We start from the raw sequence: 19724 nt of genomic DNA, 5'->3' as shown, positions 1-19724 counted from the left end.
GCTCAAGGTTTGAGATAAAGTTAAGTTCAGGTGGTACCAGGTGTCATCATGACAACACAGAATTTGAAAAGAAAAGAAAAAAAAAAAAGTCTGTCACTTGCAGTTTTATTTCCTCCTGCTGCTTGGGGACATCTTCCCTCCCTTCCACGGCTATTGACACTCTCACTACTTGGGTCTTTCTGTTCACTTTTTCCCCCATGGGGCAGAATTATGACTGAGAGCACTCCTCTTGACACTATGTCCAACATGTGGGTTCACATGTAGCTGTGTCTGTGATGCACAGAAATAGCTTTGGCTCCAGAATTATGTGGGCCACTCACTGCTGCAGTAGTGGTGGTGTCTCAGCAGAGGATCATATCCTGTTGGGGGAGAAGATGTAAGTGGCAGCTATTCTGGTGGAAGTGGAGCAGCAGTGGCTCCTTCTGAGTAGGGGAGCCAGAGTAGAGTTGGATCCTTTTGCAAGGCTGCGTGGCAGCAGATCCTTGTGTAATAGTATTAGTGCAACAATGGCTCCTTCCCTGGGAGAACACAGAGGTGAAGTGTCTGTTGGGAAAGGGTGCATCAGCAGCTCATTTTTGAGGAGTTAGGTGTTGATGGATCCTTTTGGGGGGAGCTAAGTGGCAGTGTCTCTTTGGTTGGGGAGTTGAAGCAGTTCTTTCGTGGGGTCATAAGGAACAGTTGGGGCTTCTTCTGGCATAATGCAGAGCAGCACTGACTTCTTCTAGCAAAGGCAGCATTGATGGCTCCTTGTCAAATGGAGGGGGAAGGAGGGTTGCAGTTCTTTATGGATATGGGAAGGCAAGGAGTAGCAGTAGCTTCTTTTCAGGAGGATGCAGGGGTGATGGTTTCTTTTAGGAGAGTGGAGCAGTAACAATTCCTTCTCTGGTGTGACATATCAGTAGTTATTCCTTGTGGAGCTGGAGGTGGGACAACTAAAGCTTCTTGGAGTAAGGACCAATTGGCTGTGGCTCCTTGGGTTGGGGGGCAAGGCAGTGGCTCTCTCTTGGGAGGAAGGAAGGGGAGGCTTTTCTTGAGGTTGAGGTGATGGCTGCTCCTTCATAGAGTGCAGAGAAGCTACAGCTTCTTGAGTTGTGGTAGAATGTTGGTGGTTCCTTCTTGTAGAGGTGTCAGAGAGGTGTGGACTCCAAGTTCAGTTGAAAGGTGAGTGTAAAGAAAGACAGTCTGGTAGTGAGGGCTGCTGGCATTCTCCTGCTGTCTTTTTCAGCCATGGGGGTTATCTCTTGATTCCTAGCTGTGCCAGATTGGAGTGATGTGGGTAAGATACTTCTTACATTTACTTATTTGCCTATCTTCAATTATTTTGCTGCACTGGGTTGTTACACTTTCTTTGTGTTGTGGAACTCTCTCAGAGCTATTACATCAATCTATAGTTGCCTATTCCTTCTTTTGGTGGTTATTGTAGGGAGAAGTGAGTATTGGGATCTCCTTAGTCTGCTATCTTCCTGACATCACTTGTGAATAATCTGATTTGTATAAAGTATTCAGAATAATAAACCTATTGAGACATAAAGTAGATTAGTGGTTGTCCAGGGCTTGGGTGTGAGATGGATTAGTGAATGAGGCTAAGGAGTACAGGGACTTTTTTAATGGTAATAATATTCCTAAAACTGACTGTGATGATGATTGCAAAATTTTATGGATATACTAAAAATCATTGATTTGTACTCTTTACATGTGTGAATTTTTTGGTTTGAAAATACCTCAAAAAAGATGTTATAAGATTAATATGGTATCAATTGGAAGATGGATTGAAGAGAGTCAGAGTTGGAGACAGAGAAACAAGTTAGGAAGTTTTGTATTAGTCCAGTCTTTAAAATAAGCATCTAAACTGGAGCGAAAATATCAGGAATTGGAAGGAAGAGAATATGGTTATAAAATATAATGTAGAGGTTCAATCAGTAAGACTTGTCATTTAGTTGGATTTTAAATGCATGAGAGTGGGTAAAGTAAACTCAAAGTAAACTCAATTTTTGAATCTGGGTAATTAGGAAGATTTTTATGTCATCACTAGATACTGGGAGTACAGACTGAGTAATAGCATTTTTTTTTTCCAAAGGAGGAAGGTGAATTCATAACAATTTTAGTTTTTTATGTGTTGTCAGGTCAACTTTCAAAAGACATCCAGTAACTTTGATTTACAAAATTATGTTAACTTCATATATGCAGCATTGTGATTCAGTGTTTTGCATATTATTCTCCATTGTATGGTATTATTACATAATTATGATTCCTTGTGCTATACAGTATATTGTTGTAGCTCACCTATTTTATACATGGTAGTTCATTTCTGTTAATCCCATTAAATACATAAATAAAAAATTCCAGTATATGATTGAAAGTTTTGGATTACAGCTTAATGACAAGAAAGATCTGGCTAACTATTTGAGTCATCAGTACACAGAAATTAAAACTGACATCAGAAAGATGGCTGAAAGCTTCCATGGGGAGCATATGGAAAAATAGGAGAAGAGGACTAGAGACAGAACCTTGAACAGCTGCATTTAGGAAGCATCAGCAGGAAAAGGAGATCAGAACAGAGTTAAAGAAGGAAGGACATGATAAACAGGGAGAACAGTAGCAGAGCTGCCTTACTAGAAGATTGGACCTGGATCTTTAAAGACAAGGACAGTAAAAGAGAAGCTGAGGGTATCCCAGGAGGGGGAAAAATAAAGTCACAAAAATAAAATGAATACTGGTATTGAAATGATGGAGAAATATCTTGAAGTACTGGGACTCACCTGTCACAGTCTTTTAGGGATACCTGGGAACTGGGAGACATTTCTTACCTGGTCCAACTGGAGATTTCTGTTATCCTTTCTAGGTGAGGTTCTCACTTACCAATGGAACATTCCAGAGAGATCTGGCCCTGGTCTCAATGATTCTGCTTGTGTTTCTTGGATATACTATTCTGCAGTGGATCCCATCAAGGTAAAGACAATATTGGCTTCTTGGAGATGTCTCAGAAATGGGCAGACTGCATAGCAAAAAGAAGCTATTAAACAGATGTGGTAAAGAGCCTAGTACTGAAGTCCAGGGACTGGAGGAAATTCCTCAAATCCCGAGCTTATTTTAATAGGTAGAAGGAGAGATAAAATGATTAGGTAGCACCCATGTTTGTTCTGAGGATTTTCTTCCTTGTTTCTTCTTGGATAGTATAAGGCAGTATGTTATGACTTTAGGAACTTAGAATTGGTTGTCAAGAGATTGGGTTTCTAGCCCAAATTTGGTTCTGTCTTATCTTTGGATTGATTTGGGGCAAGTCATTCTGTCTCATTCATTTCTCATCTGGAAAAAGCTAATCTGTGTAGCCACCCATCAACAGCCAGATGTCAGTAATCACTTATTGAGAGCCTACTACATTTTAGGCATTTTACCTGGCTCTTTTGATGATAAAAATAAAAGATTCTCCAAAGGAGAAAGTAGGCTCTCAATAAGTGATTACTGACATCTGGCTCAGCAGATGAATGGATAAGGAAGCTGTGGTACATATACACCATGGAATATTACTCAGCCATTAAAAAGAATTCATTTGAATCAGTTCTAATGAGATGGATGAACCTGGAGCCCATTATACAGAGTGAAGTAAGCCAGAAAGATAAAGAACATTACAGCATACTAACACATATATATGGGATTTAGAAAGATGGTAATGATAACCCTATATGCAAAACAGAAAAAGAGACACAGATGTACAGAACAGACTTTTGGACTCTGTGGGAGAAGGCGAGGGTGGGATGTTTTGAGAGAACAGTATCGAAACATGTATATTATCTATAGTGAAACAGATCACCAGCCCAGGTTGGATGCATGAGACAAGTGCTCGGGCCTGGTGCACTGGGAAGACCCAGAGGAATCGGGTGGAGAGGGAGGTGGGAGGGGGGATCGGGATGGGGAATACATGTAACTCCATGGCTGATTCATGTCAATGTATGACAAAACCCACTTCAATATTGTAAAGTAATTAGCCTCCAACTAATAAAAAAAATGGAAAAAAATTTTTTTAAATAAATAAATAAAAATAAAAGATTCAGTTCCCATCTTAAAAGAGTGTGATCTATAATAGCTGTGGGGAATAGATGAATATAAACATAATATTAGCATTGAATATATAAAATATAAGTAAAATATATAATAAAGCTAGGTCTCTCCCGCATGGCAAGCCGATGTTTTACCGACTGAGCTACACGGGAAGCCATATATACATATATATACACACACACATATATGTGTGTGTATATATATATATATACAGACACACACACACACATTTTAAACATAGCGTAGTGTTAGCAACTACTTAAAACTATTTAATAGGAAGTGCTATGGGAGTCTGATTCATTCTGCTTGGAGGAGAGAATGAAAGGGAAACTAGAGAAGGCAATGTGATGATAAGTAGATGTACTTTGAGCTTTAAAAATGGAATAGTAGTATAACATAAGATAAGGGATATGGTGGAGGAGTGGGCATTACAATGAAGAAGAAACAACCTGAGAAAAGGCACTGGGTTGTGAAAGTGATTGGTGGGTTTGGAGATCAATGAATATTCCAGCAGAGATAAATCATAGGTGAGATAGCATATCTTACCTGTGCCCCAAGGTGGTTGTGAGGATGGATTCAGATAATATAGTTGAACCTCTTATAAATACAAGGCATTATGATAAAGCGCTGAGGACACAGTGGGCTTGGATGTCAGCCTATCTCCCTGTAGAGCACCTATTGCCCAGGAACAACTCCATCTGTTCATTCCTTCCCTATCCTCAGGACATGTACAGTGGCCTGGTGGGACCCTTGGCCATCTGCCGAAAAGGCATCCTGGAGCCCTACGGAGGACGACGTGACATGGACCGAGAATTTGCCTTGTTATTCTTGATTTTTGATGAGAACAAGTCTTGGTATCTGGAGGAGAATGTGAAAACTTATGGGTCCCAGGATCCAGGCCGTGTTAACCTGCAGGATGAGACTTTCTTGGAGAGCAATAAAATGCATGGTCTGTAGAAAGAAACGTATCCTATTTCCAAAGAAATTCTTACTGGTTTCATGGAGATATTTTTGATAGGCCCATCACAACCTAAGGGAACATAATCTCTGAAAGGTTAGGAAGGTGGAATGGGGACACATTAGAAGGAATGTCTAGTACTACAGTATTATCTATAATGTGGTTCAAGTTAGATCAGGTGCTCAGAAAGCAGGAAGTTGACTCTATAAAGTTGCTGTGGTAACATGAACACATTTTAACCTGTTAGAGAGTGCAAGGCAGACATTTATGACCCTTAATGTACCTGGTGCCCTGGCTTATTAGGGCCTCTCTATTTAAAAATTCTGAATTTAGTTTCTCGATATTATCTTATTTCCTTGCCACTCTGAATCTGAGATATGTTTTCTCAGTGGATTCTAATATAGATAAATGAAGGGCAGCTTGTCTTTTAATCTATTTTTGAAACAATGGTTATATTTACAGATGGAAGGATTGGAGAGAGAGCCTCAAAGAGCAGCATACTGGGTTATATTACAAATAAGAACTTTTTTGATGCTCAAATGGATTTTGGAGGGAAATTATGCACCCAAACCTTCCTTTGTTCTACAGATTTGTGTATCTTTAAAAAATAGAGAAAATCTCAACTAAGAGGAAGAGTTTAAGTGCAGGGGAATGTAGTAGTGCAATATTTCTTTGATTTGAGGGTAAATTGCAGCTTTGATAGTGACTTTACTGGAACTCAAAAGTAGTCTCTCATTGTCACACAAATTATGGCTATGTCCCCTCGATGGAAATATGAGTGATTCACATTGGATCTGATGATTCACAGACTTTACAGAATGACTTTTTAGCTCCTTTCAAATCTGAGAAATAAATTGCCCAAAGCCAAATGGAATGAGGATACAGATCTTGCTCATGTAGGGGTTTGGCTAATGTTCATTTCCATCCGGTGTTTAAGTGTTTATTCATCCAACTCTTCAGGTATCAATCTACCTCTCTATGAAGTATTTACTGAATACTCTCTGAGTGTGGGCATTAGAGATAAAAAAGTAATGTTGGAGTCTGAGGGAAAATAAATAAGACCCTTACTTCCCTTCTAGATTTCTGAGCTAATTGAGAAAGAGACATAGATGCTTAATTAAGATCAAATGTGAACTTACTGAGAAATCTAGTTGCAAACTGAATTTAGTTTTGCAGCAAAATGGGCCTCCTAATACTCCACCAACAATGGATAGATTTTCTGTCCTGTTATTGACATAGAGGAAAAAAAAAAACAGCCCTCCTTCTTTACAGGGGCAAAATCTTCCCCATGATGGAATAACAAATCCGTTTGCATCACTTCCTGTGGTCTGATCTAAGAGAGAGAAGATTCAGAATGGGGCTGAGTTGAGTATATTTAGTTCCTTTCTCAAATAAAAAATTTGACTAAAGTAAATAGACAGGTTATAAATGTTCCTTCCATTATTTCCTCTTTTGGATGAAGAGTATAAATTATCTTCCCTCTATGAGAATATTAAAAGTGGACAAGTGTATCCTGGGTACACTCTTAAAAGTGTGAATGAACACAGTGCTGAATGGTTTATTATCTTTAGAGCATGAGATGTGTCCTGGGAAGAAGCAGATTGGGAGTCCCATGCATTAATATAATTATTAATTCCAAGAATGTGACAAGTATTTTTTAACATATATTGTAGGATCAGGTGTCTGCTTGGTGTTCTGAATAATACAAGTACAGTATTATAGTATATACATTTATTTCCTGCTTACTAAAAACCTTCAACCTATTTGGGGATATGAAATTCCACAAATTAAAAGATAGATGCATGTAGAAGGCAGTGTCTAGTGAGTTCCAAAGAGTGATACAGATAGTACTGGAGGAGTTTAGATGTGGAAGGGGATGCAGCAAATGAGGGGTACTAAGAGGAAAAAGGTCAGGAAACTATTGTTAGAAGAATTGAAAGTGTGAATGGGCTTTGAAAAAATCAGTAAAAGGAAGAATTTTTGAGAGGGAAGATCAGAAACATGAGCAAGAACACAAAGAACATGAATAAGGGACCAAAATAGGGGATGGTTAAGAAATTACCCTAATTGAAATATGTTAGATAGTGTTAGACACATCTGGGAAAGCTTGGGACTATATTTTGAAGGACCTTGTTGGTCTAAGGAGTCATGGACTTGATCTTTTGTGCGGGGGGGGGGGGGGCACCTATTAAGGTATTTTAAGCAGCAGAATGACATGGTCATACTAGTTATTAGAGAGACCACTCTTATAGTACCAATGTGGGAGATAGATTAGAGAGGGACAAATGGAATAGAAAAGAGAGAAACTAGGAGGATACTGCTGTCATCAGAGATGATAGGGATTATCTTTATGGTAGTGGCAGTGTAAGTAGAAATGAAATATACAAAATACTTTTTCTTCTCTTACAGCCATTAATGGAAAGCTCTATGCCAACCTCATGGGCCTTACAATGTACCAAGGAGAACGAGTGGCCTGGTACATGATGGCAATGGGACAAGATATTGACCTACACACTGTCCATTTCCATGCAGAAAGTTTTCTCTACCAGGTGAGCTGGAAAGAAGGCTGAGTCCCTCAGGGGTGATTATAGGAGTGATTTGATATTCATTTAAAAAGAAGAGAAAAGCAAGAAACAAGATAATAATCAGTTAAAAGAGGAAAGGTATTGTACATGGAGTATTGAGCAGAGAAATCTAGTTTGGGTTTGTGTCCCAAGGTCAGTCATTGTCCTCCAAGCCTTATCTTTCCCCTTCGATATAGAAGAAATGAGTGGCTCATTTATGGGATAAGAAGACCGAAGGAATAAATGTTATCGGATCTCAGTCAGGGGCTTGAGGCCCGGTGAGCAGTCATCCTAAGAGCAAGAATTTTAAGAGAAGTGTGTCACGATCTCTAAAAGTCCTTAATCCATTCCTGAACTTCAACTCAGGAACTACATTGGACAACATGTGGGTTTTGAAGATTTTGTGTTAGGAAAAGTGGTTAGAGTTGTAGGCATTAACGAGTGGACTTGCTGACAAAGGTCCATATAGTCAAAACTATGGTTTTTCCAGTAGTCATGTATGGATGTGAGAGTTGGACCATAAAGAAGGCTGAACACTGAAAAATGATGCTTTCAATCTGTGGTGCTGGAGAAAACTCTTGAGAGTCCCTTGGGCAGTAAGGAGATCAAACCAGTTAATCCTTAAGGAAATCAACCCTGAATATTCATTGGAAGGACTGATGCTGAAGCTGAAGCTCCAATACTTTGGCCACTTGATGCGAAGAGCTGACTCATTGGAAAAGACCCTGATGCTGGGAAAGATTGAGGGCAGGAGGAGAGGGGAGCAACAGAGAATGAGATGGCTGGATGGCATCACTGACTCAATGAACATGAGTTTGAGCAACTCTGGGAGATAGTGAAGGACAGGGAAGCCTGGCATGCTGAAGTCAGTGGGGTCTCAAATAGTTGGACACAACTTAGTGACTGAATAACATAAAAGATTTAGAAATGATGATAAAGGTGGTGGCATGGAAGATAAAGCAAACTGAGTTTTATTTCTAAAGGATATACATGGATTTTTCCTAGGGGTCAAGGCTTAAACCTGCTAAAATGTATGGCTATACTAGTTGTTAGCCCCCTAATGAGAGCTGGAATGGGTTTTACTTTGGGTCACTTTTAGAAAAGTAGGAAGAGAGAATCTCCTCTGTTGAGTCAGTTTGTGTGGGTTGATTCATAGAGAAGATGGATAAGGTAGAATCTTTTAGCTGCTCTCTTGGAGTCCTATTTACCTAATGTGGATACTGAAGCCTTATACTTTCTATAAACTCTGAGATGATTGCTATATCCTTCACTTTTTCTCTCCCACCACCAATCTCTTTTGCAGAGTGGAGAGAGCTACCGGGCAGATGTAGTGGATTTGTTTCCAGGGACCTTTGAGGTTGTGGAGATGGTGGCCAGCAACCCTGGGACATGGCTGCTTCACTGTCATGTTACTGACCATGTCCATGCTGGCATGGAGACCATCTTTACGGTCTTGTCCCAAAGAGGTAAAGCCTAACTATGCCATCTTCTAGTGCTGTATCTAGTCTGTAAGAACCAGAAAAATCCCAAGAAGTCTTTTGCATCTGTCTTCTGATCCCAATAAGTACCAGGTTTTAAAACAGAACCGATCCCCTAGGTGTTCTCTTAACCTTGTTGCTCCTCCGCTCATGCTCCTCCTAATTTCTTCAACAGCTATTGAGCTCATATGAATTGACTCAGCCTGAAACTGACTGGGCTCTATGCATTGATGTTTAGTATAGATTTGCTTCCTTTTAACACATTTAATTTGTATGTAAACTTATTACTTTAGAATTTATTAGGTACTAGCTAGTTCAAGGAATGTTGTTAATGAGTTATTTTTTTTTTCTAAAAGAAGAAATATAATTCCAACAGCTACCCCTTAATTGGTTTGTTTTGTGGAGACTGTCAAAGGCTGAAAGGAGATAATTAGCCTTCAATTACAACTAATCCCAGACAGATGCTACCAAGGGTGGTAAAAAGTTTTCCTATATTTGTTATATAGAGAAGTAATAGCCAGGGTAGTTTCTTTACCAATCTTTATTCATCACCAAGAACATAGAACAGTAGGTTGTGTTGAATTTTGGGTCTTTGGGCCATTAAAGGGTTGAGTCTCACTTCTTACTCCTCTTAACCTGAATCCAGTACTCATCATTATTCCCCTCCCAAGAGGCCCAATAGAAACTCTTAGGGCCCACAGAAATTCAGGGAGGTTTTATTTATTTATTTATTTATGTTTTTTATTTAAAGTCACACTAGGGAGGTTTTATTTATTTATTTATTTATTTATGTTTTTTATTTAAAGTCACACTGTTTTGAAAACTGGTAATGTTGAGAGGGGCTTCCCTGATAGCTCAGTTGGTAAAGAATCTGCCTACAATGCAGGAGACCCTGGTTCAATTCCTGGGTCTGGAAGATCCCCTGGAGAAGGGATAGGCTACCCACTCCAGTATTCTTGGGCTTCCCTTGTGGCTCAGCTGGTAAAGAATCCACCTGCAATGCGGGAGACCTTGCTTTTATTCCTGGGTTGGGAAGATCCCTTGGAGAAGGGAAGGGCTACCCACTCCAGTAGTCTGGCTTGGAGAATTCCATGGACTGTATAGTCCATGGGGCCGCAAAGAGTTGGACATGACTGAGCGACTTTCACTTTCACTTCACTTAATATTGAGGTAGGTATTCTGGGACTCCTTGCCACTGGCATTCTATCAGCATGAATAGAAAGTGGGAAAATGTCTTTAGGCATTCGAATAGGACTATCCAACCATGGTAGAAAATACAGCTCTGCCATTTAACCCCAGGAAAGAAGACAAATGATTGTACATTATCATTTCCTATATCTTTGGAAAACTTTGTTCTCTGGTAACATACTGCTAGAATGTGTCTTCTAGCTACTGCTGTAGTACTACTACCTACCTCACAGACAAGCACATATAATTCTTTAGTGTGTTCTGTCAGTCCTTAGAACCAAAGTCAAGTGGTGAGTTGTTGTATCATCAAGATCCTATAGATCCAGAGAAATAGACTGTCTCCATGTGTAATGGCAGGTCATCTCAAATATGGACCATTTACTAGATAAGACACTGCATCAATACATGTCATCAAGAACTTCCATAAACAAGACTAGCTCATATCTCTTTTTAATAATGAGCCAGTCGATAATTTTACCTATTTGCCTTTTGCTTGTTTGACACCCTATAGTATGTGATATTGTTCCAGTTGCATATGAGCTAACCAGGTCAACCAGAGAGAAGAGCTGAAGGCAGATAGGGAATAAAAGACTGATTGTTGGAAAAAGCTTCCTGTGGAAGAAGCAGATGATGAAAGCCAAAGCTACAATATAAGATTAGAGTGGAGTAAGGTCATTTTTCTACTAAAAGGAGAGAGGAAAGGATCAATGTGTAGGTTTGGGTGAGAGGCTTGACAGAAAGGTAGACTATTTCTGTCTGATGGGCTGTGTTTCATCTGTAATGAAGTGAAAGACAGATGGGAGGGTAAGGGATTTGAGAAAAGTGGACAAAGATTTGAAATAACCACTCTTGGAAGTGGGGGCAAAAGTTACTCTGAGTGGTGGAAGATAAGTTAATTACTGCCAATCAGCTTCGAAGACTTAAATTTGTACCCAAAGAATACTTACTTATACTTAAAGAAAGAGAATACTTATATTTACAATTGTATGATGTTTCTCCACCAGCATTCAGGATATATATAAAAGAAAATATAGTTACTGGGGCTTCAGCAAATGATTATAATGGTCCAGGTAAGTTAGTAGTTGAAGTGATAAACAATGGAGTTGTTGACCAGGAATGGAAGGAAAAACAGGATGAAGCTGGTGAGTTGGGAAAAAAATTAAACTGTCCAAGAGCTAAAGCTCTTCATGAGAGGATAAAATAACAGGTTAAATGGAGTAAGTAGCATTAGAACATAGAATAGCAGAGCATTGTTAGACATTTGAGATGAAGCAGTTCTGCATAATTAGGGCAATTTGACCAGAGTTAGAGTATATTCAAAATTTGTTGGAGTTAAGAGGTCAAAAAACTGTGAGACTTGAGTGTTAGATAGGTCAATACCCACAGCGGGAATTGAGGACAATAAAGACTGAGCCACATACCAAAGACTTCCATGAATGAAGAGAACTGCTAGGTAGCAGTGATAAGAAGTGGTTATGGTTTTTTCTAGCCAAATAATGAGCCTCAAAAGACATGTATATTTGCAAAAAGGGAATGAATAATAAGTAATCTCAAGATAGTATTGAGAGGATGCAAAGGAAATATTGTCCTCAGAGAAGAGTTCAGCCCCTGTAAAGCAAGAAGAGGAAGAAATAGTCAGAGAGATTTAATATGTAGGGAGGGATGGGTTTGACCAAGAGTAGGGGCTTCCTGAAGGAAAGCTGGAAAAGTGTGGCAAAAATAACAATAATGAAGATAAAGTGCCAGTAAATATGTAAATATTGGTAGAGTGGTGATTTACCTTTTGGACTTCCAAGCCTATACACTTGTTCATATTTGTATCAATGTTAAAAAATCAAATCCACATACCAATACTGACTTTGACTACAAGCTAGTTAATTCCAGTCACCTCCATTTTGCTTACTATATCACAGAGAGTTCCCTCTAGTCAGTGCTAACCTCCTATAACAAGTCTGTGAATAGGTAGGAAGAATAATAGGACTAACCTCTTTTTTTTTTCCCTCCAGAACACTTAAGCACTACCACCACCATCCCTGAAGAGATTGGAAAAGGTAGGGGAATGACACACAGATTGAGTACTTATATATGTCATGCATTCAGGGAAAGGTGCAGTGCCTCTAGAAAATGGGTTTCACATGACTGAAAGCTGTACCACAATGCTAACAGGAAGAACCCTGAGATTTATTTAAGACTTCAGATGCAAGAAATCTAAGGTTAAGCTTCTCTCAGCAGATTTATTGTCTGACCCCCATGCCCAACCACTTTAATTGAGGAAAATGGCCTCATCTCCAGTTGAAGGCTGCTATCTTAGCCTCTCACCTAATGCGTGAGGGGGAAGAAAAGTCAAGGTCTTGCTGAGTTGTGCATAAAGGAGCTATAGAACAGATATGAATTCCCCACAAGAACAGTGTGAAACTAAGACAAATACTATTCAATCTATGGAATACTAAATAGTTGACTTTTGGGACCAGCCATTTCTACACTTCAAGAAAACAGAGATTCTTGTCCTATCTAGGCTAGGTTCAAATAATTACTTTACTTTCTTCCTCATTTGTATCTAAACTGAGAAATATTCAAAAAGTTATGAAGGTCTAGATCAGATGTTAGAGATCTTCAGTTCAGTCTGGAAATTTTTCAGCTCTATTTGGAAAACACCTGATGACCTGCCTGGGCTTCCCAGGGGACTCAGTGGTAAAGAATTTGCCTGACAGTGCAGGAGATGCAGGTTCAATCCTTGGTCTGGTAAGATCCCTTGGAGAAGAAAATGGCAACCCACTCAAGTACTCTTGCCTGGAAAAACCCCATGGACAGAGAAGCTTGGAGGGCTACAGTCTATGCGTCACAAAAGTTGGACACAACTTATTGACTGAACAATGATCTGCCTAAGTATCTTATAAACAGTCAACCAGGAAACTAGGGTATGTCCTCCAGGGATTAGGGGGTGGAAAGGTGAAGCAGAGAAAGCAGAGTGCCATATATATATATATGTGTGTATGTATATACATATTTTCAGGCTTCCCTGGTTACTCAGACAGTAAAGAATCTGCTCACAATGTAGGAGACCTGGGTTCAATCCCTGAGTCAGGAAGATCCCCTGGAGAAGGAAATGGCAACCCACTCCAGTATACTTGCCTAGGGAATTCCATGGACAAAAGAGCCTGGTGAGCTACAGTCCACAGGGTCACAAAGAGTCAGACATGACTAAGTGACTAACACACACACACACATGCATGTTTTGTACATGCATTTGTATATACATTTGTACATACCAGTATGTACATACAAGCATACATCTTCATAAGCTTTTGCTTGTTTTAAAATGTTGAACAGTGAGAAAAACCCCTCAGAACTGGTGATCTACAGAAGTCCAATATTTTCTACATGAGAAACTGAGAGATGGAAAGTGATTTTTCCAAGGTCACAAGAGAAGTAAGTAAGTGGTGGAATGTGAACTCAAGACCAGGATGTTTCCCAGCTTCTGACTGAATTCATTTTATTACATCTTCTCTCAGTTCTGTAAGAATATTGATTCATCCAATTATACATTCATCAAACATATGCTGACTGCCAGAAACACCAAAATAATAAGACATAATCACTATTTTCAAGGAGATTCAAAGTAGAATGAGATACAGAAACAATAATTGTAGTTCTGGATACTATATATTATTTTTAAAGGTGGGGGAAATAGTAACAACTGATCAATCATTGTGCATTTGCTATCTTCCAAGAACTATGTTGAATATTTGTAAATATTAACTCAAACCTCACAATAAACATTAAAATTAAGCATAGTTACTATCCTCATTTTATAAAAGAGGAGACAGAAATCCAGAATTGAGGGTGGCTTGGGTCAATTGGTCCTAGCAAGTAAACTGTTGGATTACAAATAGTACAGGTGCTTTGGGCACACCAAATAGAAGACTATCATTTTTTCCTAAGTTGTGGGGTGTGCATTTTAATATTTTACATGAATATAACCTAAACTGAGACATGGACATTATTAATTGTCTAGCTGAATTGAAGAAAGCTTTGTTGAGACCTATAATGTTTAAGCTGGTGATAGAATGGCAAGGAAGAAGAAAAGTTGTTCAGGCGAATGAGCAGCATGAGAAAATCTTGAAAGCCTGAAAGAAGGCTCACCTATTCTGCAGAACAAGGAATTAGTTGTTGTGGCTGAAGAGTAGCAATTAAGAGTAGGATAGGTTAGAACCTGATTGTGAGAGTTGGAATGTCTGATTTGAGTCTGAGCTTTACTCCATGGGCTAATTGGGGATCATCAAAAGTTTATATGCCAGGAACTAAGAAAATTAGATATTTCACCTAGAAATATCAATATGACATCAGTGTTATGATGACTCAAACATGCAAGAGACCAGACAGAACAGTGGCAGGCTCTTATCATGGCCCAATTGTAAAAGTGAGTATTGATAAGCTAGATAACTAAGTCAAACTGCGTTTCAGGAGATTCTACCTACTACTACTAGTTCTACTATCTGAAGCCATGCAAACCAATTCTTTTTTTGCTACATCATAAGCCTTTATATATTTTAAGAAGTATGTCAAGGCCCTTCTCACTCTGAGTCTTAGTTCCTTCAATGGGGGCATTGGAGCTTCAGTGCTTCCTAAGGATTTTCTCAACTATGGCATTTTGTTACGTTGATTCCCTGTAACTGAGTCTATCATCATTGGCTGATCTTTTGAAGTTTAAGAACAGTTCTTCTATCCTATTTGAATGAGCTTATTTCTTCTCTTCCAGAGTTGATTATAAAATATGCCTTTTAAGAGTACTCTCCAGCCCATGGTTCCCATTTTCCTCTTGTTCTATTTCAGTAGCAATTCCCAGAGACACTGGAGAAGGCAATGTGAAGATGCTGGGCATGCAGATCTCTATAAAGGATATCGAGATGCTGACTTCTGTCTTGATTGTCATGGGTGTCATTCTCCTGCTCATTGCTCTGGTTCTTGGCGGTGTGGTGTGGTACCAGCATCGTCAGAGAAAGTTACGGCGCAACAGGAGGTCCATCCTGGATGACAGCTTCAAGCTTCTGTCTCTCAAGCAGTAACAGCTGGATCTTGGAACTGCCTATCTGGAATATACTCTCAGCAGGCCATGGACTAGCAGCTGACATACATTTAAAGGGTATGGGTTGTAGAAAAAGCAGAGGAAGGAATCAAACTCATCTGAGTATTTCTTCACTTATTTATTTGTGTTGAAATTGTATTCTTTCTTTTTCTTTAGTTTTTTTGTTCCACTTGGGCACCTGGGGCTAAGTTCCCTAGAATCTCTTATCACAAATTTCAACAGCTAGATTACATCACCCACTGACAATTGGAAGATCTGGTAATTACTAAAAACGGAAACATTTTCTCACAAAGTGATGCCAAAAGTAAGGTTCATTAAGTTTATTAGGGTTCATTAAGTTCATTAAGATTAAGTTGCTACTGCTTTCCAGAACTTAGGCAAGTTTATTCTGAACCGAGGCTAAGTGAACTGTGACAATAATCCACATCTAAAGACTAAGAACATAGCGTAATGGGGAATGAGTAAGGTAGGATTTAAAGATCCAAATTGTATTTTTACTTTTCTTGAGAGTGGACCATTTTTGTTAAGTGGGTAAATGCAATATTGCTGTCAAGAGCAGCTACAACCTCTGGAGACAGAAACTCCTCAGGAAGCTAGTATTCCAAGTTCTTGGTACAGTTGCACTGAAGGGAATGTTGAGTTTCCTCTCCATGCTTTCATCAGAAGATTCTACATATTAAAGTGCTTGTTATTACACCAGAAGAGTGAACTTGTTGATTTTGATTGTCTCTGTGGTCTCTTGAAGGTTGTGACTGTTGCTGAAAGAGAGCACTCGGTGAGACTGGTGGAGGTGGTTAGGGGTGGGCATAGAATGGGTCTGCCTATCCTTTGTGGATGCTTCAAGTTTGTGTTTGGGAAGTGAAGAAGCTGTCCCAGAGGAGACCTCAAAATCCATAAGTGCCACAAATATCCTAGATGCTAGGAAATGTTGCCAGAGGGAAATAGAAGACTAAAACTAGGTTCAAACCTTTACACTGGGCAAGGAGAGGAGGGCACAGATCTAGTGAGCTCTTTTGGTAGCTGGGGATATGAAACATCTACTTGCAATTTTGGGGGCCTCTTAATAGGGTCGGGAAGATCCCCTGGAGAAGGAAATGGCAATCCACTCCAACACTCTTGCCTGGAAAATCCCATGGATGGGGTCGCAGAGTCCTTCCTCTGGTAATTTAAAGCAATATTCCTTTGTCACAACTTCAAGACTCTCTAAAACCTTGGTCAGAGAACACAGAAAAGAGAGAGAGTAGGGATGGGATAAGCTGGCCCATTCTTACTGTGGTATCCATTATACCATTTTACATGACAAATAGAGAATGGGAGAAGCATCAGGACAGTGAAAACAATAACTGAAATGCATTGTGCTTTGTATTTTACAAAGCATCTAATACCTAATTGCACTTGACTTCCATTAGTTCTATCAGGGTGACATTTTTCCTGTACTTTTAAGCAAGCAAATGATAAGAGAAAGTGATTTTTACCTCAGGCCATTCAGCTAAAAATTGAGTGAGGATTCAAGCCTTCGTCTATTTAAATCCAAATATCTGCTTCATCCTTCTGTATCATGGGAAGTCCACTAATCTCCATCATTCATTATCCATATTGAATCCAACTTCTCTCTTTCTGTCTTTCCAGCAAACTTATCTGCCAAGTTAGCAACCCTTTGAAGATTAAGTGTAGAAACCCACAGAAATGGTGTTGAGTTGCTAAATAATGTTGAAAGTTAGATGGTAAAACACAGGCCAGAGTCTATCATTCATCTTGGTTTACTGTGATCAGTGGCTTTGTGACAGGTTTTACTGGAAATCTCAGAAACAGATCGGGGGTGAAGGTGGGAGAATATTTGGACGGTTAGTGATAAAATCAAATTAGGGTATTTTAGCCATTGCATAATCAATGGAATTAACAGAACTCTGTTGGTGTACTATTATCATGAAGGTTATTGAAAACCCAGTCCACTCTGGGAACTCTACTCAATTATTAGCTGTAATTTGTATGCAGCTGGAAGGTTGTTATCTTGGTCTCAGTCATGAATCTGAGACTGAGAGGGTAACAGGCAGGAAGGCCAGGGGTCTCCAAACAGAGGAAATAGGCTGCAAGTGCCAGACATTTTTATCTCTCTTAAGCAGTAGGAGGAAACAAACCAGCGATATATTTTTTCTTCTCTATACAAATTTAAAAGGAGGTTTCTCTTAAAATGCTATGTTGCCATGACACCTAGTTTCACCTGAAGCTAACTACTCTCAAACCTTGAGTTAACCAATACATTTCTTTTTCTTATGGAAATGTTGTCTTAAGCTATGTTAATGTACCCCAGACTCTATCTTCAAGTTGGTTCCGCCAAACAGCCTAACCTACTTACTCAGATATTTTTCCCTAATCTATGTAAATGAAACTATTTGTTGGTAATCTGCCCTTCTACAAGATTCAAGTCAATCGTTTTATGGCCAAGGATGAATTATCTGGTGCCATTCTAAATTCTAAGACATTCTTTTCTTTTCATTAACAGACTGTGAGTGACTATATAACCTACAGCTAAAGACTAGGAGGGGGGTATTCTTTCTGCCCCCTTCTGATGCCTATGTCAGAAGCTTTCTCTATCTCCTTTATACTTTAATAAAACTTTATTACACAAAATCTCTGAGCGATCCAGCCTTGTCTCTGGCCCTGGATTGAATTCGTCTCCTCCGGAGGCCAAGAATCCCAGCGTCTTATCGTTCAGCAACAACCTTTCAAGACAAAGAGAAATAGGTGGGATGGAGATACATTTCTTCTGAGTGTGTAATCCTGCTCCAGATTGAGGAATATAAGCTTAAGTCCATATATTTCAGAAAGGGATACATTTTTTATTTTTTTGTGGTGGGTTTGTTCCTTGTGGGGATGGAGGAGATGTTTTTGACAATTAAATGGCACTTCCATCCATTCAATTGCTCAAGTCAAAAATCCCCAAAGTCTGCACATCAGTAAATCTTGTTTGTTTTCCCTACAAAATAACTTTAATTTGTTCATTTGTTTCTATCTCCACTGCTACTACCCCAGACTAAAGCACAGCCATCTGTTACCTGGACTTGTGTGGTATCCTCCTTGCCTCACATTCACTCTGTGTGTGTGCTAAGTCACTTCAGTTGTGTCTGACTCTGTGAAAACCTATGGAAAGCCCTCTGGACTTCTCTGTCCATGAAATTCTCCAGGCAAGAATACTGGAGTGAGTTGTCATGCCCTCCTCTAGGGGATCTTCCCGACCCAGGGTTTGAACCTGTGTCACAGAAAACTGATGGTTGAAAAGCATAAATTGGACTTCCAGTTTAGATGAGCTACCATAGACATCTCTCTCTGGTGATAAATAAACACTGGAAATAAAAAAAAAAACCAATGATATAAGGACTAAAAAAGATAGAAAAGAAGAAGGCAGCCTGGAGGAGAACAGAGAAGTACAGTAACAGGGCATCTTTGCAGCCCCCCAAAAAAAAAAAAAAATTCTAGTGACAACCCCAGATGGATTTGGGGACTCTGGAATGAGGGACTGGGGAGGAGCCTTGCTTAAGTCAAGTAGTCTTGGAAATTGCTCTTCATCTCTATTGGCCAGAGACTCCCCTCCTCCAATTAGACATGGGAAAGAAACAGTAAGGGGAATCTCAACATAGCAAGTTTCAGCCCAAGAAGTACTCTTTGTGCCTGAAAGATGTAGAATCCCTTTTCCTATTCAGAGACTATAAGTAGCTCTGGCAGAGATCAACAGGAGCCTTAGTGACACCAGAGAAACCAAGCAAAATAGAAAAGCAAAGCAAAGTCTCTGAAAGTTGCATAGCCATTTTAACACAAAATCATGCCAGTACTTGTGCTAAACACAAACAGGGTTATTGCCTCATAAAATAGATTGTTTTAATATGGTTCAGAGGTCCATGATACCAAGAGCCAGGAAAATCACAACTTAAATGAGAAAAGAAAATGTATTTTATGGGTGTCCTCTCTGTGGGCTGTGTGTGTCCTGTTGTGGTGGGTCTGATTACTGTGAAGACACTGGTAGGTAGGACTCTTCTCTTGTCCAGTTGGTTGCCAGACACTGTCTTGTGCAGGGTCTTTGAGCCACTTGTGGACAAGGCCATGTCCTGGTATGGCTCTGTTCACAGTCAGGGGGTCCAGGTCTTGACACTGAGCCACAGACAGGTTGTGGCCATGTCACAGGGTAACTGGCTACTAAGCCCCAGGAGGATCTCAGAGCTAGTGCTGGTCCGCTAGTGTGTATGGCCAGGCCCCAGGATGGCTGACTCTGGTGTCACGAATCCCAGAAAAAATGTTGATTGGCTGCTGGGTAGGGCCAGGCCCAGGATATCCTGGGTACTATTGGTCTGCTAGAGAATGGGATGGATATTGACACAGCTAGATGAAGGCCTGCT

General features: G+C 39.7%; 1 protein-coding gene across 5 annotated transcripts in view; it reads left to right on the top strand.

Annotated features, from left to right (window-relative positions):
• HEPH (hephaestin) overlaps positions 1-16029 on the top strand; it is a 149272-nt gene extending 133243 nt beyond the window's left edge. For 4 of the 5 annotated variants that reach the window (XM_043458834.1, XM_043458835.1, XM_043458832.1 and 1 more), the window contains 6 exons: positions 2843-2949; positions 4783-5008; positions 7427-7566; positions 8885-9047; positions 12254-12298; positions 15081-16029. In XM_043458834.1, the coding sequence (XP_043314769.1) occupies positions 2843-2949; positions 4783-5008; positions 7427-7566; positions 8885-9047; positions 12254-12298; positions 15081-15313 (914 nt within the window). In that variant the 3' untranslated portion in view covers positions 15314-16029. The remainder of the gene's footprint in view (positions 1-2842; positions 2950-4782; positions 5009-7426; positions 7567-8884; positions 9048-12253; positions 12299-15080) is intronic. The other variant, XM_043458833.1, reaches the window with a different exon arrangement.
• The last annotated feature ends 3695 nt before the right edge of the window (positions 16030-19724 follow it).

Source organism: Cervus canadensis, chromosome X (assembly GCF_019320065.1).
Source record: "Cervus canadensis isolate Bull #8, Minnesota chromosome X, ASM1932006v1, whole genome shotgun sequence".
NCBI lineage: Eukaryota > Metazoa > Chordata > Mammalia > Artiodactyla > Cervidae > Cervus > Cervus canadensis.
This window is presented reverse-complemented; position numbering and strand designations above follow the sequence as displayed.